The sequence below is a fragment of the Phyllostomus hastatus genome, unplaced genomic scaffold (genome assembly GCF_019186645.2).
Source record: "Phyllostomus hastatus isolate PE091 unplaced genomic scaffold, TTU_PhHast_1.1 phas_contig_150, whole genome shotgun sequence".
Lineage (NCBI taxonomy): Eukaryota > Metazoa > Chordata > Mammalia > Chiroptera > Phyllostomidae > Phyllostomus > Phyllostomus hastatus.
This window is the reverse complement of record NW_025333611.1, coordinates 36,517,653-36,541,787: the sequence shown is the minus strand read 5'-3', so window position 1 is coordinate 36,541,787 and position 24,135 is coordinate 36,517,653. Positions and strand designations below refer to the sequence as shown.

The 24,135-nt window shown below is 38.6% G+C and overlaps 1 protein-coding gene across 6 annotated transcripts; it reads right to left on the bottom strand.

Moving 5' to 3' along the window:
- Positions 1 to 3,401: 3,401 nt before the first annotated feature.
- On the bottom strand, positions 3,402 to 23,171 carry CLK4 (CDC like kinase 4). 6 transcript variants are annotated; one of them, XM_045821867.1, is made up of 15 exons: positions 23,022 to 23,169; positions 21,092 to 21,163; positions 19,600 to 19,760; positions 18,758 to 18,824; positions 14,355 to 14,577; positions 13,187 to 13,277; positions 12,729 to 12,795; positions 10,431 to 10,547; positions 10,174 to 10,340; positions 9,876 to 9,970; positions 9,491 to 9,620; positions 7,247 to 7,329; positions 4,866 to 4,945; positions 4,161 to 4,251; positions 3,402 to 4,061 (listed from the first exon to the last, which is right to left on the bottom strand). In XM_045821867.1, the coding sequence occupies exons 3-15, from the start codon at positions 19,721 to 19,723 to the stop codon at positions 3,921 to 3,923; spliced, it is 1,476 nt and encodes a 491-aa protein (XP_045677823.1). In that variant the 5' UTR covers positions 19,724 to 19,760; positions 21,092 to 21,163; positions 23,022 to 23,169; the 3' UTR covers positions 3,402 to 3,920. The 6 variants fall into 6 exon arrangements, with proteins under 6 accessions (XP_045677823.1, XP_045677813.1, XP_045677840.1 ...); XM_045821857.1 differs by lacking the exon at positions 21,092 to 21,163 and having other exon boundaries at positions 23,022 to 23,171; XM_045821884.1 differs by lacking the exon at positions 18,758 to 18,824 and having other exon boundaries at positions 23,022 to 23,168.
- Between the last annotated feature and the right edge of the window lie 964 nt (positions 23,172 to 24,135).

Below are 24,135 nucleotides of genomic sequence, written 5' to 3'. Positions count from 1 at the left end.
GGACCAAGAGCAAAACTGAACAGATGGGGCTATATTAAACTAAAAAGCTTCTGTGCAGCAAAAGAAACCATCAACCACATGAGAAGGCAACCAATTAGATGAGAGGAAATATTGGCAGGTCATATCTGATAAGAGGCTCATATTCAAAATATATAAAGAACTCATACAACTTAATAGAGAAAGAAATCTGATAAAAAAAATGGGAAGATCTGAACGGACATTTTCCCAGACATGCAGAGGCCCACAGGCACAGTACTCCGCGTCGCTGATCAGGAAAGTGGAAATCAAAAGCACAAGGGGATGTCACCTCACACCTGTCAGAATGGCCATCATCAAAAACAAAACAGGTGTTGGTGCGGATGTGGAGAGTCCTTGTGTACTGCGGAACTGCAAATTGGTGCACCCACTAAAAACGGCATGGAGTTTCCTTAAAATTTAAAAATAGAACTGCCTTATGACCCAGCGATTCCTCCTGGTATTTATCTGGAGTAAATGAAAATACTGACTTGAAAAGATTGTATGCACCCCCATCCCATTCACTGTAGCATTATTTACAATACCACGATAAGAAGCAACCTGCATGTCCTCCAAAGGAGGAAGGGGTAAAGTCTCTCTCTCTCTCATACACACACGGATTATTAGCCATAAATAAGAATGAAACTGCACCATTTGTCACATGGATGGACCCTGAGAGCATTAAGCCATTGTAGTAAGTCTGAAAGACAAATACTTTACGATCTAACATGTAGAAATCTAAAAAAAAAACCCGAGCTCATAGGTACAGAGGACAGAATGGTGGTAGACAGAGGCAGGGTGTGGGGGCTGGACGAAATGGGTCAAGGGAGTCAAAAGGTATAAACTTGCAATTTTAAGTTCTGGGAATGGAATGGACAGCATGGCAACCGGAGTGAATAATACTGTGTTGCATATTTCAAAGTGGCTTAGAGACCTTGAAAGTTCTCATCACAGGAAAGCCTGTAACTATACATGGAGATGTATTACTACAAATGATAACTACTGTTATGTTCATTTTGCAATATATACAAATACCAAAACATCATGTTACGTATCTGAAACTAATGTCAATACTTGTTTTAAGATTTATTTAGTTTTAGACCAAGGGGAAGGGGAGAGGGAAAGAAACATTAATGTGTGGTGGTCTCACACACACCAACTGGGGACCTGGCCTGCAACCCAGGCATGTGCCCTGACTCGGTTGATTCCCAGTTTGGGGCATGTGCCCTGACTGGGAATCAAACTAGAGACCCTCTGGTTTGCAGGCTGGCACTCAATCCAGAGCCATACCAGCCAGGTCTATACCTCAGGGGTTTTTTTGTTTTGTTTTTTTAAAAGCTCAACCTCAATAGTTTCCAAAAATATAAAAAAACTATGAGGCATCAAATTATTAAAATATAAGTATCTAATCACAAATCATTCCTATTTATAAATTGGCCATTCTAAACCTTTTCCATTGGTGCTAAAGGTCCCAAGACTGTACAGTAAGAACTTGGCACTTGCAGAAAACAAGTACCAGGAAAAGCCCTTAGGGGCAGGAACCTGGAGCTTGATGAAGAGGGGAAAGAGGGTTGGCACTGGACATGCATGTAAATGATTCTAGGGGTACCAGGCCAGCCACTAAACATATTTTCCATCTTACCAATTTTTTGTTTTAATTCTTAAAATTCCATTATCAGGCATAAAGCTTAGCAAATCCCCTCTGGGAAGAATGTAAATTTTTCAGAAGGGGAAGGGCATTAGCAATGATTAGGTTCTTAGTAAGAAACATGCCCTGGATGATGTGCCCCAGTGGACTGAGCGCTGTCCTGTGAACTGAAAGGTCGCCAATTTGATTGTCGGGGTACATGCCTGGGCTTCGGGCAGGGTCCCCAGATGGGGCATGAGAGAGGCAATGGATAGATCTCCCTCTCACACATCAGTGTTGCTCTCCCTCTTTCTCACCCCATTTCCCTCTAAGTTCTAAAACTCTTTAAAAAAATGTGGATAGGTTTTATTTTTAGAAGGAAGGGGAGGAGAAAGAAACAACACCCCCAGTTGGGGACCTGGCCTGGAACGCAGGCTCGTGCCCTGACCAGGAATTGAACTGGCAACCATTCAGTTTGCAGGCTGGTGCTCAATCCACTGAGCCACAGGGCATAATGTATTTTTCTTTCTTCCTATATCCCAAGATCAACTCCTTTGAGAAGATGAGTTTCTGATGGAGAAAGTGAACATTAATTTGAGAACTTGAAGCACTTGCTGGGAAAGGACAGGAGGCTGAGATAGTACAGGGCACCGGGAGAATAGAAATGAAGGCGGAAATGAAGGCAGGCAGACACCTAGTATTTTCTGTATCAGCACTGCTAGGTTCAGGAAATGCCTTTTCTTTACATCTAGTGCTTTTTAAAAAACCTCATCACACGAAATACAGTGCAACTATTCATAAGCTATATTCGGTATATGCAGACTGCAAAGCCTAAGCATCATTTATGCAGGGATTCTGTGGTCATATTTATTCCAGCTTCCTTAAATTCCCAGTCAACTTTCGGAACATAGCTGCTCATATTGGCAAAGGCCTCCTGTGAATAATGTAAGGAACCTGGATGTTTCACTCTTTGTCATAAAAGAAAATCTCATGCATTTTATTTTTCAAATACACTAACAGATAAAACTCAGAGTGGTGTGTGATGCATTTACAAAATGGGGGTAACTTTTAAAAAACCTGTAGCTCAACAACCAATTATAAATTCTACAACAAAAAATAGTTCCTACTTGGCAGACTGAACAGTATCAATAGTTTGGTTTTGTTTTACTAAGTAACATTTATCACTAGTTTTAATGTGAAAACAAGTAACAGTAAGAAAAAATACCTACAGGCAAACAAAAAGTTCACCATGTTAAACAACTAATTAGTGTCTGGAATTTTCTGCAAGTTTCTTCCCAAAATGTTTTCCAATTAAATCATTTTTTTTTCTCCAGTGAAAATGAATACACATGAACTGCTTAATAATAATAACCTTAATTCTCATAGGCTGAAGTTTAACTATTTACTTCATTCGATGAAGACACAGACGTGAGACGTTTTCAAGACTCCTCCAGAATGGGCATTAAAAACTAGACTCTCAGTCAGCAGGAGGGTGGAGAACTGGATTGGGAGGCAGGAGATGTAGAGGGATTGAGAAAAAAACAACAGAACCCCTCAGTAATCAGAATACCTCTTTCTCCTTGTGACTCACTAAATAGCTAATGGCAAACAGGACTTTCCAAGCTGACTTTCTTGTTAGACTTTAATCTTAAAGGAAGTTGTTTTTGGGGTTTTATTAAAAACCTGTCATGATGGACCAGCTGAATGGCTTTCCACGAATGCTACTTATTCCTACTGACATCACCCAAGGAGACAGACATAATACTTACAATTTAATGAAATGCCAAAAATAAACATTTCCTATGGATTCTGATTTCCAATACCTGCCTACATAGTTATAAACACTTATTACTTGTTCAACAATTACAGAAAAAACTTTCAAAGCTAGGAAAGTTCCCAATTTGAGGTAAATAATAATATTCATTAAGACTAAAGTAGTCAAGATTTCCTTTTACTCAAAAGAATCACTTTGAAGAGTCAACCTCTGTGTACAAAAGACAAGCTCATTCACAGGTATCACTGGACACAAAGGATATTCCAAAGGTCTTTAAAAATGTTAATCTCAAAAAGGAAAGTTAACTTTTATATTTCATTCATTATCAAGACCATACTTGCTTAACAAGATAATTATGCTATTGATATAAAACATACAGTATTTACACTTAACTGTACAAAATAATTTAATGTTTACAAAAATATTAGAATGTTTAGAGTTGACTGACACAGTCTTAAGTAATCTCTTCTAGAGAAGTATACAGTAAGACCACTGATTTCCATTTCATTTCTTTTTTAATAAGTCAAAGAAAGGATGCTGCAGTGCTTCATCTAAGGTAATTCTTTTCACTGGGTCGTATTCTAACATTCTTCGAACCAGGTCAAACAGCTTCTCGTGTTCTTCATCATGAGAAAGCATAAATTCCTGAGGAGAGGAGGAGAAAATCAAAGCAAATCTTTTGATTTTAGGAAGATATTTAAAATAGTTGAGACATTTTAAACCTTTAAATTGTTTTTCTTTTACCTTTAACGGTTTGCAGCGTCTCCTAACGTATCTCCCAGCAGAACTATGCTCATCCCAATCCAGCTGGTTGTGGTGAAAATACTTGCGTTTTCTACAGGTAAAAAGAAGTCTGATCAGTAAAAACAACAGAAAAAGATCCATGTTTACCCTGCTCCCACTAGGACAGATGAAGTATAAGCACCTCCATGTACACATTTTAAAAACTCTTAGCAATAATTACGTATTAGCTGGCTCACAGTGTCTCCCTTACTCATGCACGCAGAGAACAAAGCCAGCTTCACAAAGCGAAGCCCCTGGACCCATTCCTATAAATTCTGATCTCCCCAGATCTGAAATGGGGCTGGAAATCTTTCAACAAACTCCCTGGATGACTTCTGAGGTGCTACTGTGTTTGAAAGTGATTATAGTGCGTTGTCCAAGGACATACAGCTGGTTAGAAACTGTATGGAATTCCAATACCATTGGAATTCCATTCCAATTCCAACTTAGGTTGCTGTGACTCCAAAATCAGATTCTCTGCTGTGCTATGTATCACTGTTGTATCAACTTACAAAAACAATTATGCAAAGGCTAACGTCAGTGTAAAAACCACCACTTTGTTTACTAGGTCACAGGTAGATACTGCATCACTTTCACTTTTCTGTAGTTTGGATAAAGGCTACGTATGGCATGTACTCAGCAAAGGGCTTTACTCTCAAAGCATACCTGGTTTTCTGAATCATGTGTGTTGGTATGGGTCCTAATATTCGTTCCATCATTGCCAGGTGCTCTTTACTATCATGAGTCTGAAAAATGCAGGGAAAAAACTTTTAGCATTTTTCATTTCCCTACTTACATAATAAAGAAAAACATAAGAATATTACGGACATAAAAGGATTAGATAAGACAGTTTATATAATTTATATTACACTCTACTTCAAATATGGAACAATGCCAAATGAGTTGTATTGCAAACCTAATAAAACAGTCTTTCGAAATGAACCAGTAATGCAGAGGCGTGTAACTTGTTTAATGTAAAACTGAACAGTTTCCTTATTTATTTGTGTTTCTTGGACTTTTTGACTGAAGGATGACTGGGGAAGATTACCAGAATACTGTCTCTTCATTTAATCAGTCACTTAACCAGAACTAACCTCCACTACCCAATGCATAGAAGCACATGAACACTTACTAATTCTAGGTAATAAAAACACAGTCCCAGTAATTCTCACCCTGTATAACCCAGTATAACCCAGTCTCACCCAGTATAACCACCCTGAGCTACATGTATGGATGGGAACATGAGTTTCAAAGAACTGAAGGGTACTAGCTCAAAGTCAAACAGCTCATAAATGAGGAAAGTGAGCTATGACCCTAGGTCAAAACTCAGTAACAGAGTTCTGGCTCAAGCAAAACTGAGGAAAATGTCACACAGCTAAATGGGATGCTCCTAGAGCAGAAATTGGCAAACTTTTCCTCTAAAGGGAATTAAGTAAATATTTGAGGCATGGCTGGTCATAATCGGTCTCTGCTGCATATTCTTTTTTGTTTTTTAAAGCAGGCATCAGGCAGGATACAGCCTGCCAACCCTTGTTCTGGAAAGCAGAGGCTATGTGTAATGCTTTTTAAAATTTATCAACTGTTTTACCTTGCTCATTGCTTTAAAAATATTAAGTGCTTCATTCAAGACAGAAATAAATACTAGCTCCACATTCAAAGTTTCTTAGTTGAAGAGTATTTTGGAGGGTCAAGTCCAAATATAAACCTTATCTCAAAACAATGTTAATAATCTACACTTCACATAAGACCTCAGTGATTTATAATCACAAACTCACTATAACGGAAGCATGCATTCTGCTTCCGTTCTAACTTTTTCTTGACCCTATAGTTTATTACCACAAAACCAGACAGTACCTCCTTGAGCTGACTGATAACCATGGTTCAATAAATTCAGAGTCCTTTTAACAGGATCTCTAAGGATCAGACAAACCAAAGCAGTGAATACACACTGTCAACAGCCACCTAAATGAGTCTAAACTTGTCAGCTTCCCCGCACCCTACACGGCCGTGACTTCAAATCAACCCTGACAGCACGAGCCAGAATCCCCACCACACAATCACAAGACAGAACACAGCTCCTTGATCATATCACAACCCTACTTAAAGTTCTTCAATGGCTGCAACACTGAAAGTGTTCAAGATCTTTAGATTATAGATGTTAAGTAAAATTAACAAAGTAAGGTTTTCATAAAAGATACACTTTAATACCCCCAAACCTAGGAGGGATAATCTCCAAATAAAGGCCCCAGAACGAGTCCACAAGGATTCAGTCAGTCCCTGCCGACTGTCGCTGTTTCCCCATTCATGCAACACTGCCGGCACCACCTCTTCCTCACCGGCGGGAGCAGGGCCCTCTGCACCTGCCACCCTTACAGACTTGGGTTCTTTTCCTGGCATGGCCGCCATACTCCCTAGTTTCCCAACACACTCCTATGCTTCCTTCCCGCACTGGCTTTAACTCCCTACTTCTTTTGGTGATGCTGCCTCTAAGAAAATTTAACTGATCACCTTTCCTGGGGTCCTGCTTTACTTTCAACATGAAACCATTTACAGCAAATACCACATTATAAAGTTTTCCCATATCTATCTTTTGCAAGTTTTCCTTGAAGATATATCTTTTCATTCTGATACATTTAGAACCTCCAGTGTCATAGAGGCTTAATACGTAGCATAAAACACGACTTATTGCTCCTAAATTCTTCTATAAAAAGGATTAAGTGACTTATTCATGGATATACTGACAGTCAGTATATCCAGAACAGAATTAAAACTGGCCACAGTAATGCTAACATAAATTTATGAAGAAGGTGTATAACGAAAAACAGAAACACAGTACGAACATCTGTTAAAAACTCCAATCACATGTAAAATGAACTGTGACCCTTTACCAAGAATAGTATTTCACTCAACTATGGTTTTTGAGAAGGATAACCATTCTGCACATGTAAGTTTTAGTCTTAAAATGACACTATGGCAACTTTTCAATGTGGAAGCCAAACTGCATATGCCTTTAACATTTAACTAAAAGGTATTTATTAAAAACATACCTGAAAGACTGTGAAACCAAGATAATATTCAATAAGAATGCACCCTATGCTCCAAACATCACAAGGCTGAGACCAACCTAAAGCTATTTAAAAACAAAAGCAAACATTTTATTACACAATTTTTAATTACCAATTTACTATATCCTTCTCTATGCGTAATCTCTTTACATAGCTCATTTCAGAGAGTGTAACAATATAGTCATAGTTTGCATTTTTAGTTTTCTATCAAATATTATCAGTATGTTCTCATAGTCCTCCATATCCTTTCATCAAGTTATAGCATTTAACCTGGGAGAGGGGGCAGTTTCTGTAAAATGAGAGGGACTGGTAAATATTTCCCAAATATCGATATAACTACTGAATTACAAAGCCATTTACAGTCCGCACAGAGAGAGACCTGTGTGCGTGCTCTCAGGCTGTGTTGTACATGGTCACACACACTTTCTCTTTCAGAGTTCTCAAATGGCAATAGTACTCTGAGAAGAATAAAACACCCAGTGTTCTTAAGGCTGTATTTAATTGGAAAAGAGATGAACAGAATAAACCAGAGATACTTTAATCTTTTAAACATCAAAAATTTAGTAAACAATAACATATAAATAACATCTACTTTAAAAAGAGGTTTTTAGTACTTTCAATAACATCACTGAATTTAAAGGTAAAGGAAGAAATAATATAGGGTCCAGCACAAATAATGTCCCTTATTTATTCATTATGTAACATAACATATCACACTCAAGCTCACCATATGACATTTTAGGTGAAATGTTCAAATTAAAACTATAAATTATTACATCCATATTATTGCCCTACCAACCACACGCAAACAGGCGTTACTTCTGCTGGACGTTCAAAGTCCTTGACTATGATTTAGTTGTTTTTGTTAACCTTATCATTTGAACAAACCAATAATGGAGCACAACTTCTACATATATACCCACACAAACAGAACATGTATCAGTAATAGGAAAATGTCAGTTGTTTTGTTTATCTCCCACATTAAAATGTGAGGAAAATTCTGAATTTTAAGTTGATAAAACTCAGGAAGTTACCTCCTTTTAAGTTCTGAAAATTCCTCCCTGTCCACAGTCTCTTCCTACACTCCGTTCCTTTACCCTTGGGTAGTTAAGTAGCCTTCAGTCCTCAAACACAGGTATTCATTGTCAATCACTGTAACACAGCAGCTCCCTTCATACCACACTAAGCAGAAATCCTATTAACCATTTCAAAAATAAACTCTAAACCTGTGCTGGCCAGTATGGTAGCTACAAGCCACATGTGGCAATTTTAATCTGAAATTTAAATTAACGTAAAATTTAAAATTCCACTCCTCAGCCCATAGGTGGCTAAAGATCACCAAATGGAGCATGCAGACACAAACCATTTCCATCACTGTGGGAGTTCTACTGGTTCTACAGCACCACAGAGTATTCTTGGTTTCCTTACCCCTTCACCAATCCTCTACGTAGCTAAACGTCATTAGTTTCCTTTCACACTCCTATCCTGAACTACCAAGTCCTATTGGACCAAAAAAGGTAAAAACTGGAAAACAAATGATTTTATAAAAATGTTTTATTATCCAGCCTCAGTTGGACCTTACTTTTGGCCACAATAAGCTTGTTCCACTTATCTTCCTATGGCACTTGATCTAAACTTTTCCCACTGTCTCTAAGCCCCCAAACCCACCCGGCTTCCCAGCTCTGTTACCATGGCCTGGTCTCTAACCTTTAAATTTTGATGCATGCTCCCTTCCTGAGTTCCCCATTATTTTAAAACTCTGCACCTGAACTCATTTCCCTTTCCAGTCTTTCTCATGTCAAGGGTTATAAAAGAAGCTCTCTTTCATACTAGCCTTTCTTTTATTCCTCTTGACCTCCCATAACCCTGTATTTAGAAGTCTGTTAACCCAACCTTTAGGACTTTTATCAGCACCATGCTTTGTGACAATAGGAAAATAGATACCCACATCAACTTAAAACCACACTGCTGTGATATACTTAGCCAACAGAACCTGTTCTTATGGTCTCGTAAGATTAACTTGTTCAAAATAACCACCACCTGAAGTATCTTTACAGATAGCATATTTTTCCCACTCAGGAAAAATATTTATAGTAATGTCCGAACTGTTTTTATGAAAACAACAAAGCATTTTTTGTACAATGCTAAGAAAATCACTCTCCCTCCTACCAAAGCAGTAGAGAAAAGCTCTTCAATTACAGTATCAGAACTCTGGTGTCTACTGACCCAAAATGACCTCTGGAGCTCTGTAATGCCGTGTAGACACCAAGGTACTATGATGTTCATCGTCGTACGTGGCACTTCCAAAGTCAACCACTTTGATATCCGTGCTTTTCAGTGTGCGTTCATCACGTTTCTAGAAAGATGCAGTTGAGTAAGCATGAAGATCAAAAAAAAGAGAAACCTTTTATAGAAGTATCCAAAAGGCTTGCATGTGACTTATATTTTTGGATTTTCAACATAATCCCATGAAAAAAGCAAAGAAAAATGATCCTTTCGGGATTAAATATCAGGATGGAAATGAGCCTCAGAAGTGAAATTCCTCATTCAATAATCACCAAGCTAAATTAATTATAAAGAACCAATGAAATTAAAACAAGTTTTAACTTACCATTTTAGAATTGTATTTGACTACATAGTCAGACTTCACAAATAAAATATTTTCAGGCTTCAGATCTGTATGGGTTAACTTATTATGATGCAAAACTACAGGAGAACAAAAACACATTATTAGTTTCACTTATAAATTTAATCTGTACTGGGGTAGAAGGAAGAATGAGTAGTGGATATTGGAGGTCAAGAAGAATTTCATCTTTATAGTATGCATTTTTAGTGACCATGTTTTGGTATGTCACTTGTATAACAAACTTCAATTTTCTGATGTTTAGAGATTTATCAAGTATACTTACAATTTATTGACTGGCAGATCTGATATGCCATCTGCCTGATGTGGTCAATCTGAAATGGCAGAAAGCTGTTTTCTTTAATGAAATCATAGGTACTAAGTCCCAGCAATTCAAATACAATACACACATGACCATGGTGATCAAACCATTCTAGCATCTGGACACATCGGCTAAAACAGATCAAAATAAACATAATTCAGTTCACAGAATTCTGATTATTTCATATAATGTGATGGATCACAGTATAAGTTTCTACTTACAAGACACTATTGGGGTCAGTAGAATTTAAATGCTCTAATACTTGGATTTCTGAACGAGCTGCTTCACGGTACCGACCCACATTTTTAACAATTTTCACTGCTACATGTGTGCCATCCCTTAAAAACAAAAGATGAAAATGATAAGTGCATAGGAGCAGGATGATGCTTTAAAGCATAATCTTACTGAGTATCAATGACTCTATTCTTCTAAAACAATTCATAAGTGTCAATTACTCTATGCTATTTTTCTAAAATATTATACCAGACTCCACATAACATTTTTGAAAATATTTTAATACACTTTATACAAAGTAATGATTCCCTTAATACTTACGAATTTTAATGTCTGTTTCCACAATTTTAAATTTACCTAGATTTAATACAAAAGTTAAAAAAAATAAAAACATAAACCTCAAACAGACTGTAGCACTGGTAAAAGCACTGGCTCATTCAGTAGACTAGACCCGCTCTGTGCCAGACAGTGGGCAGTGATGAAAAAAGCAGTGCTTGCCCCTATGCCCCTACTGGTCCAAAGGAAAAAGACCCAGGAGCAGTTTATCATAAGGTCAGAAGTGCTTGGTATGAGGCACTATGTAGAGCCAAACCAGTGGGGTTAAGGGACCCCCAACTTCTTCAGAGGAGAGGTGACACCCAACTAAACCCTGAAAGTCAGGTATCAGTTTGTCAAAATTGGAAGGAAAAGGGAACATATGGTCAAAAAAGACATCATCAATAAATCATGAAGTCAAGAAAATGCCTAACACATTCACTGATGCAAATGGACAGAAGCCCCAGTACAGAGCAGTGAGCTTCAGACTGGGGCACCTAATACTTCCTATTATGTATAGAGCCAGGAGTGATGTGAGGAAACAGGTTTCCAAATCTTCAACTTCCTTCTGTCCTCCTTCCTAAATCTGATCATTGAAAAGATGAGCCCAATTCAAGCCTGTTTTCAGTATGCCCTACATGCCTGTATTAGATCAAGGTATGTGCCCTAAACTATGAAAAACCTTTGAGTCAAACATATTTTTCAGTGGCTAGGTAGCAAATCTTTTCCCAAACCTAATAATGTCCAATTCATTGCTTTCAACAAAGACCCAATAAAGTTGTGGGCTGATAAATTATTAAAAAATGTTTTGATAACATCCCTACGTTTGGTATATATCTGGACTTCAGAAAATATCTTCAGTCTTAGAATCTCAAGAAAATGTAAAAGGACAATAATAGGGCAACTGGTAAAACCTGAATAAGGTCCACAGATTTGCTGGAAAGTTTTGAAAATATATGTAATGTATAAAAAATAAAAATATTGTAAAGCATTAACATTTGGGGATTATGGGTAAAGCATATATGAAAATTCTTTGAATTATTTTATCAACTTTTCTGTAAGTCTGAAAAGATTTCAAAATATTTTCAAATTCCAATGTATGTTCACATTTTTGTTGCAGAGACGACAGTGATAATTAAAAATATTTAGAATAATGTTCTATGTAAAGTGGAAGGAAAATAAGTTCTAGGATAAAACATTTCCAAGAACTAAAAAGAGTTTGTTCGTGGATGGTGGTGGGTATGTATCAAGTGGTTACAGCATTTAAGATTCCTTCAAAGACATTTAAAGAAATGAGTTAAAGAAAAAAAAAAGAAGGAAAGAAACCAATTCTTACAGTAAGATACAAATTATATCCTTTCCAAATATTTCATGATGAAAAACTTTAAGGGTCGATTTAGAAACATGCAGTTTCACTGAGCTGTTTTAAAAGGTTCACTTACAGAAAAGTTTGCAAGGTACAGAACAGGATCCTGGAGGAAAATATCACAATGAGGCAGACAGGGTCAAATCACAAGGTTTAGTGTAACTCATTCTGCAGGCTTTGAGTAATATAATTTCTTTACAGTTTAAGAAATTACCTCTGACATGCAAATATTATCCTTAGGGAACAAAGGTTTTTGATCCAAGATTAGACATGCTTTATTGTCTCTGTGGCTCAGAAGTAGAGCACTCCGAATCTCTTACACAGGTTATAGGCCTAAGGTCTTTCTGGGAAAGTCTCTTCATCCGAACACCTACTTTAATTTCAATCACCCCTGTCTGATAGAATTTTTGAGTATTTCTGATCAAAATTCATACTCATATTAAGTAAACCATGCACATAGTTAAAAATTTTTTGAATATTTATACCTCCCAGGAAAACATGTGACTACTACTTAAAACATCATTTCATCATTATGGATCCTTCATCCCCAAACATACTAGAATGCTCAAAATAAAAACAAATAAAAAATGCCACACAAACTTACATGCCATGATCAATGCATTCTACAACTTTGCCAAAGGCCCCTTCACCCAAAGTGTCCACGATTTCATCTAAAGTGAGGGGGAAGAAAGAAGTGTAAGTACCTGAGCACAAATTACTAGTTATTCAAACAATGAATGCTTAAGCGTGGAATATTTTCAAATGATCTCTATCAAAGCATAACTAAGGTTTCAGCACTCAAATTATTTTATTTTCAGCTGCTACAAAGACAATTAGATAGAGCTATCTTTCTTGATCTAATCTCAAATTCCACTGATTATTTTGGAACTTTAGAAATATTTAAAGTCTACAGAAAAGAAATACAAAACAAACAAACAAACCCACAAAAAAAAAACAAAACAAAAAAGCAATGAAGAGTTCTTTAGCCCCCCGCTGACAAACTATTCTTAAAAAGATTATTCTGTCTGCAAAGTTTAAAAAGTGTTGAAAAATATTCTATACATCTTGCTCTTAGAACGTCTCCACTTTGACAGATCAGGTGACCCTCCTCATCATCCTCTATACTCCTGGATCTTTTCCTTCGGTGGCTCTTCTGGAACGGCAAGTGGGCAGCACCAAGATCGTCCAGCCAATCAATATATCAGAGTGAATTCAGGGCAGAATACGCAATTCATTCAGCGGGGAGATATTCAGGCATTCAGATAAGCACCAGGCCACGAACAGTTGGCAGGAGCAATTTCAAATTCAGTCCCCAGAAATTCACAGGGCACAGTTTATGTTACAGAAGAAAAACATGGCAAGGAACAGATTTTCAGATAAGATACTTAAAGTGACAATAGAAAAAAACAACACAATTGTTTCTTTAAAATACTGATTTAATTGAAGTCTGAAATTAAAGAATGCAATGTCATGTTCTATTAATCTCTTGCTATAAAATAGCATACGCTGTGAGTTGTCTAGTTTGACAGAAAAATGTTTTATAATGTCCAAGATTAGTTGAAATTGTTTACTTAGTAATATTTTAAAATACACATGATTAAAATAAAAGGGAAAAGTAATGGCTAGTTAATTTCAATGTTCAATCTAATCAAAGCTAGTTTTACTGAAAATGGGGAGGAAAACAATGTTTCAAAGTTTACTGATCAAACAGGTCTGAGTGTAAAAATAAAAGGGCAAGTTTTTAAAAATACATTTCCCATTCAGGGCCCATTTTCAGAACCTCAGTGGAACTAGATGCAGACAATGCACTGTGCTATGGGACTATGCTACATACCGGGTATTTAAGTATATCCACCAGTGCACCTGTCTAGGTTTCCAAATATCAGGAAAGGAGTTTCTTTTAAGGTAAGAAAAAATGTTCAAAATGAAAGATGGGGGTTCATTACTTCATAACATCATATTACAAACAAAAATAGAACATTTTTAATATTAAAATCAAGAAACTCATGATGTGGTCTACGGAAAATGAGTAAATGTGGGCAAATGAGGACTAGCCAATAAATACAGATTAGCTATAAGAATTTGGAAGTTTCCATTAAGAATTCAAGTAATATAAACAATATACACAAATAGCATTACGCATTACATAAATTTTCCAAACTTATTGGCTCATTAAGAGCTTTATTCACAAATACGTATCCACCCCAAATAAAAACGAAACCACTCATACCGAATGTGACTGATGGCTTGAGCAGTGTCTGTTATGCTTCCTTTTAGGACTGCTTCTCCCGCTTCGCACTGAAGATTTACTGCAGTGGATTCGGTAACTGCTTTCCACATCTCTGTGATAATGCCTAGGAATGTATCTTTCGCAGTAGTCATTTCTGTATTCATCAATGTATCTCCTGTCCCGATAATCTCTCTCATTCAAAGACCTTGCTTCTAAATAATGACTGCAAACACATTAAAAGACTTCAAATTACTCTCTTCATCCTAGAGTAATGTGGTTCAAAAACATTCTCTCAAGAATTCCTGGCTTAAAAAGTTAACTCAGTAACAGAAAAATTTCAAATTGATGAATTAGAATTTATACTTATCATAAGCCTAAGAAATAGTTTTACTTTAATCAATAAGCAAATGTGTTCCTATTTCTCTATTATACAGACTGCTGTTAAGCACTTCACATCAAGGAACAAAGCTTGAGCCAAATCATTCCATTATGTTCAGTGTTCACTTAAGTGTCCCTTTGCATTCTGGAGAAAGACCAAAAATACACAAGACTGCATCAGTTTCATGACATATGCATCTGCATCTAAGCTCTCTTTCCTCACAGAGCCATGCACAATTATAGGCAAGCAAAATTCCTTTTTCTTTTCATGTACTTTTTGGGTATCTCTGGCACACAGATAACTCTTTCATAAAAGGTGGTGTTATTAGTTCTAGAAGGAATCTTAAGTGTACTCCAGAAGTTTTATTTCACAGATCATTAAGGTACCCAGAAGGAAAATGATCTGCAAGGACTGTAGAACACAGTCTAACTGTGATTACATGGACCAATTTTATTACACCCATCACCTATCCTATTTCCTCTCTTTGCATTTCTGGTTTCCTGTTGTTCCCTTAAAAACACACACACAAAAATACCTTTTGAAGGTTGATTCATGTACCAAAGACATTCAAGTATATCCCCCTAAAATGAGAACAGGGATCTTGTAATTGTCTGCCTAGTATTATAAGAGACCCACCACACTACCTCCCTTTGCATTTCTAATTTCCCGTTATGCCTGCTTATTACAAAATACACATGAACTCTCACAGAAAACAGCATTATTTATTGCTACAGTAGTTAACTTCTGAATCTACAGATCCCTTTGAAAATCTGATAAAAGGTATGGACCCTATTTTATCAAGAAATGTGCCAACACATCAACCGAAAATGGTAAGGGATTTCAGAGATCAGACCTCAGGAAGTCAGTGTACCCCACGGAAGTAGCCTCAATCAGATGGAAAGGAAAGGACATTGATTCAATTGACTCAGTTTCCCATCCCCCTCTACCCGGGCTGAGTGTCCTCTTCAGCAGAGTGTGAAGCTTCAAAAGGGACGTGCATGGAGCACTGAGGGAGAGAGAGACACCCACCCAGTCAGACAGATCAGCTACAAGAATCCTGACAAGCAATGGAGTGATGATGTTGACTGGACTGCTGTCACCAACTCTCTCTTTTCCCCAGAAGGTACTGTCACTCTTTTTCTGGAGGAGGGAAGACAGGAGTGGCTGATTTAGGCAGAAATAGAGAGGCATTTCTGAATAGGCTCAAAAGAACTGGCATCAAATACAGGCTGTGGAGATGCAGGGACCTCCTTTTCCCTTCCCCCAGCGTTGGTCTTAAGTTCTGTGCATTGGAGAAACAACTCAGGACATTAGGGTAAGATTCTGGATCTAGGCCAGCGACCTAATCAGTTGGCTTGGACCTGCTGGAGAGATCAACCTAGAAATTACTATATTCTTAAAGGCACCTGCCCTGTAAAAGTCCAAAATCTGTATCAGAAAAAAACCACAATCTTTAACTGGAATAATGCAGGAAATTAGAACTACTAATAATCCTTAATCAGTAAAACAAACACAAAATGTATCAATACTATGAAGATAAAACTAAAAAGATGAGGACCTCTTCAATTTGTAACAACCAAGGCTTAGAGATTATATAGAGTACATAGAATTCCAAAGGCTATGGACAAAGTAAACAGGATGAAAAGATTTAATTTCTAAAAATATTCACTAAATATCTAGTGAAGTTTTCACTGTAGATCCTCAAAATAGTCAAGACCAATGAGGCTACAGACATTTTTATTTGCACACAGTCCTGTAGAAGATATATACACACACAGTGAAAACCCAGCCAACAATGGCTCAACAAAGAAGTGCCAGGGAGAAGTATGGCTCATTACCCTTTTACATTCACAGTGCACTTTTGGTCACAATGGCTTGCTTAGAGGTTCGTTTGTGCATTACTCAGGAAACTCTTAAGCAGACAATTGCAGTAAGAGCAATTTTCACACACAAGAATATAGGCAAATAAACTGGAAACAGACTATCCAAAATCTTGTGTGCCAGACTAAGGACTTGAAAATAGCGTTTCTCAAAGGGTCATCTGATTATCAGCAATACCAAAATACAGAATTATTAAAAATGAAGATAGGTGGACCCCAGGTCAGATTCAATCTAAATCTTGTAACACGCATTTTAAACATACCTCCCAGGTGATTTTATTCACACTGAAGTTTGAGAATCACTCTTTTAAGACCTGATACCTTACGTTAGGAAAACATTTAAGAATTCTTACCACAGTATTGGGTTGGCCAAAAAGCTTGTTTGGTTTTTCCTCTATGATGGTTCTACTAGCACTAAGTTATCTTTAACTTCCTTCAGAACAATTTTGTTAGACTGTATTTTGACAGCTGTTATATCAGTATCCAAAACTGGTGAATTTTTGTGTAGCCATTTTAATATCGAAGATGGAAAAAAGTATGCAACATTTCCAGCACATTATGCTTTATAGTTCAATAAAGGTAAAAATGCAACTGAAATGCATACAAAGATTTGTGCAGTGTATCAAGAAGGCGCTTAGACTGATCCAACAAGTCAAAAGTAGTTTGCAAAGTTTCATGCTAGAAATTTCTCCCTGGACAATGCTCCATAGTCAGGCGGACCAATTAAAGTTGACAGCCATCAAACTGAGACATTAACTGAGAATAATCAACATTATACCATGGGGGAAATAGCCAACATACTCAAGATATCCAAATCAAAAGTTATTGGTGAAAATAAAAATGTCTTTTATTTTACAGAAAAAAACGAAACAATTTTAGCCAACCTAATATATAAAGGTGGTGTTTAAGCCACATCAGTCTTACTGTGCATAATTGATTCATTTAAACCTGTAGGAAGGGGCACCGAATCATAAGCAACAGCCAAAAGAAATCAGAAAAGACCCAGTGCAATATACAAAAAAGGTAAAATAATTGATATATAGTAAGTTTTCATAAAGAAAACTAAGAAAACATAAGAAAAACACACTCTAATAGAAAAAATAGGCTAAGAATAAAAAAAAAGTTCAACTGGTCAATAATTACAACAGTGGACAAATTCACTAGGAATTAAAAATTTCATTTGGCATTTCAAAATCCCAAGAGTGCCCTGGCTGGCGTGGATCAGTGGAGTGAGTGCTGGCTTGCAAACTGAAAGGTTGCAGGTTCAATTCCCACTGAGGGCACATGTCTGGGTTGCAGGCCAGGTCCCCGTTGGGTGCATGCAAGAAGCAGCCGACCTTTGTACCTCTTCCACATTAACGTTTCTTGCCCTTCCTTTCTTTCTCCTTTCCCCTCTCTCTAAAAGCAAATAAAATCTTAAGAAGGAAAAGGAAAACCAAGGGTGGTGAAGGCAAGGAGCATGTTGTAGAAGTATAGCCTGGTACAAACTCTCCAAAAAAGACAATATGTAGCAATAGTTCACACCCTTTAACTTTGAAAATATCCCTTTTAGAATCTATTTTCAGAAAAGAGGCAAAGATTTGTATCAAAGATATTTTAGGAATTAGAAATAGCTTATATCCAAACAACGGGATACTAATATCCTACCAAAGTTACCTTTTTTATATTTTTCTGCATTTTTAAAGACTTTATAAAACACATCCTTTTGAAGTTTTCAATCTTCAAAAAGACTACTGGAATATTCCAGATTATGGATAATTACCACCAGACATCTCTGGTGCCAATGACAAAGCAGCTATTAGCCTGGTGGTTAAGTGAACTTAGTATCATGTTTATGTAGTTAATTATGGAGACAAATGAATAACACTTCCTTTCTACATATACAATGTATAGTAAACCTGGGTTGATCAGTTTATATTAAGCCTTACAGAATACTTTGTATTTATTATTAGGGCACAGATGTTTTTCTACAGTATATTAATTAGCTCAGGTCACTGGAATCCTGTTATAAACCCACCTTCTTCCGCCCAAACAACAGTGTAGCGGTGTGTGAGGAAGAATGACCAATCTGCGCTGACTACCAACAAGCTCACTACTCTACAGAACAGGTCTGTTTTAGGATGGAGAAGGAAAAAATTACATACTGTTTTTTAAAGTAACCCCAGCTGGCTAATTTAGAAAGCAATCTGGTAAACAGTCCCAATGGAACATCTGCACAAAACAAGGAGAAAACATAAGAACAACAAAACAAATGAGAAAAGAAAATTAATGGAAGACAGGATGAAAGAAACTACTCACCTAGCCTTTCTTTAATATTTAAACTTTAAAATTCCTTTATTTCTGCATGAATATATTACCTCCAAATTTCATACCAGTAAAAATACAATAAAACAAACCACATGTTATTGGACACTTTTATTGAGGCTCTTTCCTAATTTACTGGCTACTACCTGTGCAAAGGAATGGTTTTTACAATAACTAGGCTTCTGAAAATCCCAAATATATCCATTAGCCCTATTGACAAAAATAACCTGTAGAACATAGTGTAAGTGAATGATCCCCAATGCACTTTAACACACCCAAATAGTACATGTTTCCCCCACCTAGAGTTATCCTCTCCCTGCCCCTCATTCTCTCTCATTCATGGAACACTACAGGAGCACCCTAACGTACATATTTCCCCCCTACGCACAAGTTTAAGGCACACACTGCATGTCCTATCATCACTATTAACTTTCTGTGTCTTATGTCCCCACATTGCTGGCAGCCAGGACTTACCTATTCCCACCACTCCCAGGTGGGATAGGAATTCTTGTTTTATTTAGAACTGTAGCCTCAGCCCTTCTATAGGGTCTCGCCTACAACAGGCATTCAATAATTTCTGAATATTTATTGACTGAATCATAAAATGTGACATATGAAAACTACATAAGCTAAAATAAATCATTAAAACTATCAGTGTAAAAATGCTACCAGCTCAATTTACCAATCAGATTCTTTAAACTGATGACGTGGTTTACAATGTCTGTTCTCTTGCGTACTGCTGTGGGACCTCCTCTTCCGTTTGTGGCTTCCCCTGTAGCTTTCATGTCCCCAGCTTTCTCTATCATCCCAGTGAGGGCAGTGAGTTCTTTTGGAATGCCGCATCTGTTAATGCAAACAAAAAGAGTTGTGGAGAGTATGGATGGCTATGTTTAGCAAATAAAATATTTTATACATTAATATTATTTAAATATAAACACCCAGAACATGGCATCACACAGGTTCTAAAATCTTTTGTAGGCAACGTTCCCCAAGGCATGGGGCACTACTCCACTGGTCTATCAGATGATTTCAAGTGGCATGCATATAGACCTAGGACTAAATGATGAATAATACTGTAAGAAATTCATATATTCTTTCAATTTTTCTGGATAAATTCTCAGCTAGGTGCTTGCCTACAACCAACACCTACTAAGTAACAGTTTTTAAAAGATTTTATTTATTTATTTTTAGAGAGGGGAAGGGAGGAACAGAGGAAGAAAAACATCAATGTGTGGTTGCCTCTTGCGCGCCCCCTACTAGGGACCTGGCCAGCAACCCAGGCATATTCTCTGACTGAGAATCAAACTGGCGACTCTGGTTCACAGGCCGGCACTCAGTCCACTGAGCCACACCAGTCAGGGCTGGCTAACATTTAAAAAACATAAAAAGAGCCAAGGTTCAGGCTTAGAGCCTTCAGTAGACAACAATATCTAGCCAGAAATTAGTAACTTTTTTGGTTTTCGTTTATTTGTATCATTACCTTCTTTTTATGGTAAATTTTTAGCAATCTCCTAATTAAGTTATTGATATCATTTATTTTAAACATGTTAACTTTAACTAATGAACTAATCTAAAGGGAAATACTATCACGAGTGTCATGGAGCTTTGGCAAAACACTGGCAAGCTAATACAAGTATCTGAAGTCAGAGAACACTCAGGGACATCGAACACAGGTGACTCTGTTAAAAGTATACAGCCAGCAATGAAGCTTCTTTTTCTTAAACATGGGAAGAGTTCCTTTCTCTCAATCTTAAAATGACTCCAAGCTTTGAAAAAATAAAAAGAGGCGAATGGAACAAGGTATTCAACAGAGAAACTTAAGATCAACAGAAAGATAATTTTAAGAACTTGTTTTCTCTAACAAGGTTTTCAGGTCATCCTGCAGTTACTCTTAAAATTGAAACCTTTTTGTTGCAGATCTGGAGTGACACTGAAGAAACCAATCCACAACGATGCGCATGGTCACAGTGAAACCAGACAAAAATAGGCACAATTCCCCGACCCCATATATAACCTCTATCACATAGGGTCCTTCCAAGCTCAGAATCTGTGTTCAAACACCGAGGTCCCTACTGTCTCTCCCCATCTTCACTCTCCTCAGAGTCACATTTTTAGCAGTGATGGCCAAACTGCGCTAAGCGGGCGGCGGGGGTTGGGGGGGGGGGGTGTCTCACCACTCAGCAAGGAGCTGAGATCCGGTAAGATGGAGCAACACCAGCTAACTTCCTTCAGCTTGCCCAAATGACCTATAGTGTGAAGTAAACAAAACCAAGTAAAAAACTTAAGTGATTGCAAACAGACTGAAGAAGACTGAAATGAGGCAGCTTCAATTACCCTGGGAGGCATTTCCTAAGAAAATGTATGCATCTGCCATCAGAGCTGATGCCATTGAATCTTCTGACTGGGTTCTCTTGCTGTTAATGCCATGCCCATCAAACACCTGGTAATGTAGCTAGCTTTAAAAAGGGAAGAGAAGGTATGGGTCAGGCCAAACAAAAACCCCAAAGCTTCGTTAGGGTTGTCATTGGGAATGAGTAACTAAGCATTCTGGCTCAACAGTCACTTCAGTAGGGGGAACTGAAATGAATAACTCTACAAACTCGAGGTTAAAAATAAAAAAAGACTGTCAAAAGAGCCATAAACACATTTCTAGTGGAATTCTTTTGACCCTTCAACTGCCAAGAGTGTATTTTAACCACATTAGAAACTCTTTAAAACAGCTTTGTTAAGCACTCTCAGATTAACATCAAGCAAAACTGCAACCTCTGATGACTAATAATTATCACGACCGTCCATTATCAAGCCCTTGTTACAAAAGTTATGTGTCTGCTTTAGTTTTATTTTTTTCCTTCTACTCTCAGTTGCCCAACCAGCTCACCTCTAATAAGGCAGGCTTCTCAAAAACCAAAGCTATCAATACGCATACACTAAAATTCGAATGAGCATCTTAGGAGAGCCAAAGACTTTTACTTCTCTAGGCGAGTTCACTACTTCAAACTTAATTCAGCTCTTAGGAAGTGTCTCCCTCCACCGCCACTAACGTTCAGAAATACCTTCTCAGGAGACAAAGAGGACTCCTGGACCCACATTCTATGTGTAAGGCTCCTCTGGATACACAAAATAGAGAAACTACATAGAATTACTACACTACGTCCAATTAATAAAGAATCCTAAGTGCTAAAACCACAAGATATCTTTTAAAAAATCAAACACAATGGATCCATATGCACATATCCGTATTGGCTATGTAGTCCTTTACTGCCCTTTAATACTCTATAATGCCTGACAACTTTGTGTTCTGCACATGGATAAAAAAATATCGGAAAAGGTCAGACCTATGATTAGGTGGCTCCGGGAGGACGGCATTTAATAGATAACAAGCAGCCCGTGGGTGCGCGTATATGTAGCACAATCCTACAAGAACAAGTTTAAAAGCCAGACGGCTGGCCTCATCGGTTTGGAGGGCTATTTCCTAAGGATCGGAGCAGCACACCGCGGCTCATCAAGGAAAATACGTCGCGTAAGTGTCAGAAATGCAAATGTGCGACAACGGCGGGACGCTCCAGCTCGGGGAAAATCAGGGTCGCACGAAGGACAAATCTGTCTCTACTTCGACCTCTCACAGCGAGGTAAAGTCCACTACACGGACTCGCGATTCTCGGGGCGCCCAGGCCCCACCCCAGCGCACCTGGCCAGGGCCTCCGGCACACGCACAGACAGGAACCAATGCTACTGCCGCCCGAGGCCAGGCATTCAGGGGAGGACTCAACTCTAACAATGCACACCCGAAAGGCGGCTCTCCAAGGACTCGCCCAAATGTCTCCTCTCTCCGGCGGGGCGGGAGGAGCCAGCCTCCGGAGCTGCGAAGCGAGCGGCCACGGCACTCAGGGAAGAATCAGCGGCAGAACCGCGGTCTTTCTGCCGCAGGACTTTATATCTACGTAACACCTGCGCACCTTTCGGTTTGGAAGGCGACCAGCGGGGCTGTGTCCCGAAAGAACCCCAGTCGCCGAGGCCCCGACCCCCGTCGTCTCTCCGACACCTGACTCCGAAACCCAAGAGTGGAAAGCCGCCCAACCCAGCACACGTCACCTGAAGTCTTACCTCTGCAAAAGCAAAAAGCTCTTTGGTCGAGAAACGAAGCGAAACCGCCGTCTTTTCACACCAGCCGCTGCGACAAAAAATCCTACAAAATGGCGGCTGCGCTGTCTCCCAAAACCCCCCAAGGAGGCCTCTAGCTCCACCTTCGCCGCGAATCGCGCCTGCGTAACAAAGCCTCGCGTGATCCGGCCCTTCCCCGAAAGAGGAGGGGCTACGTGGCGTCAAGGTCGGGTTCCGCCCTCCACAGTGCGACTGCGCGGCTCAGGTCGTTGACGCCTCTAGCTCTAGTTGGACACAGGCGACGTCCCAGTTTGAAACTGGGGAGACATTTGTGTGCCCTGCCCTAATCCTGTGGCTTGAGTTTTGCTCCTTCTGGCGGGGGGTGCAGTGGGGCACAGCCAGCCATGGCCCCATTTCCTGCTCTCTTGATTAGAGGGGGCCGCACCATCGTACTTGGGCTGCCCGCCCTCAACCTTTCCCAGGACCTCAACCCCAGAAGGTGCCAGTGCGCGGGAGAGAAGCCCCAGCCCTGGCCAGGTAGTTCAGTCGGTTAGAGGGTGGTTGGGAAACACGAAGGTTGTGAGCTCGATCTCCAGTCAGGGAACATACATTAATCAACCAATGAATGCATCAGTAAGTGGAACAACAAATTGATGTTTTTGTCTCTGCCTCTCTCTAAAATCAATCAATAAAAGTTTTTTTAAAAAGATATGAACCCCCAAATCTACCCTGGCACAGGGCCGGTGCTGGGGCAAGTTCAGTGACAGGATACTTGTCCAGCCTGCTTGGAATTTTCAGTCTAAAAATGGATTCGGATAAATAGGATGTCTCAAAAAACAAACTCAGGGATACTATCTTTTTTAAGACATGTGCTCTTTGTCAGAAGATCACAACAAAAAGTGCAGTTTCAGTAGGTTTCCTCTTTGCTATGGTCCCTACCTCCTGGACAGATATGGAAGCTGGAGGTTTCCCTAACGAAGGTCTTCCCGTTGTTTGTCGATAAGGGTTGACTTTATTTCACCAAGGCAGGCTACTGTCTGAGGACTAATGAGCACCCATTAAGGGGTTTACCTTAAATGTATTTTGCTGTTTTAAGAATCCACAGACAGTTCCTATT

Coding starts and splice junctions, on each gene's coding strand:
- CLK4 (XM_045821857.1), bottom strand. CDS start 19,723: ATGATAGAGAAAGCTGGGGACATGAAAGCTACAGGGGAAGCCACAAAC. Junction 14,578..18,757: donor TGGGGTTACTTTAAAAAACA/GTATGTAATTTT, acceptor ATGTGTTTGCAG/TCATTATTTAGAAGCAAGGT. Junction 4,062..4,160: donor GACGCTGCAAACCGTTAAAG/GTAAAAGAAAAA, acceptor TCCTCTCCTCAG/GAATTTATGCTTTCTCATGA.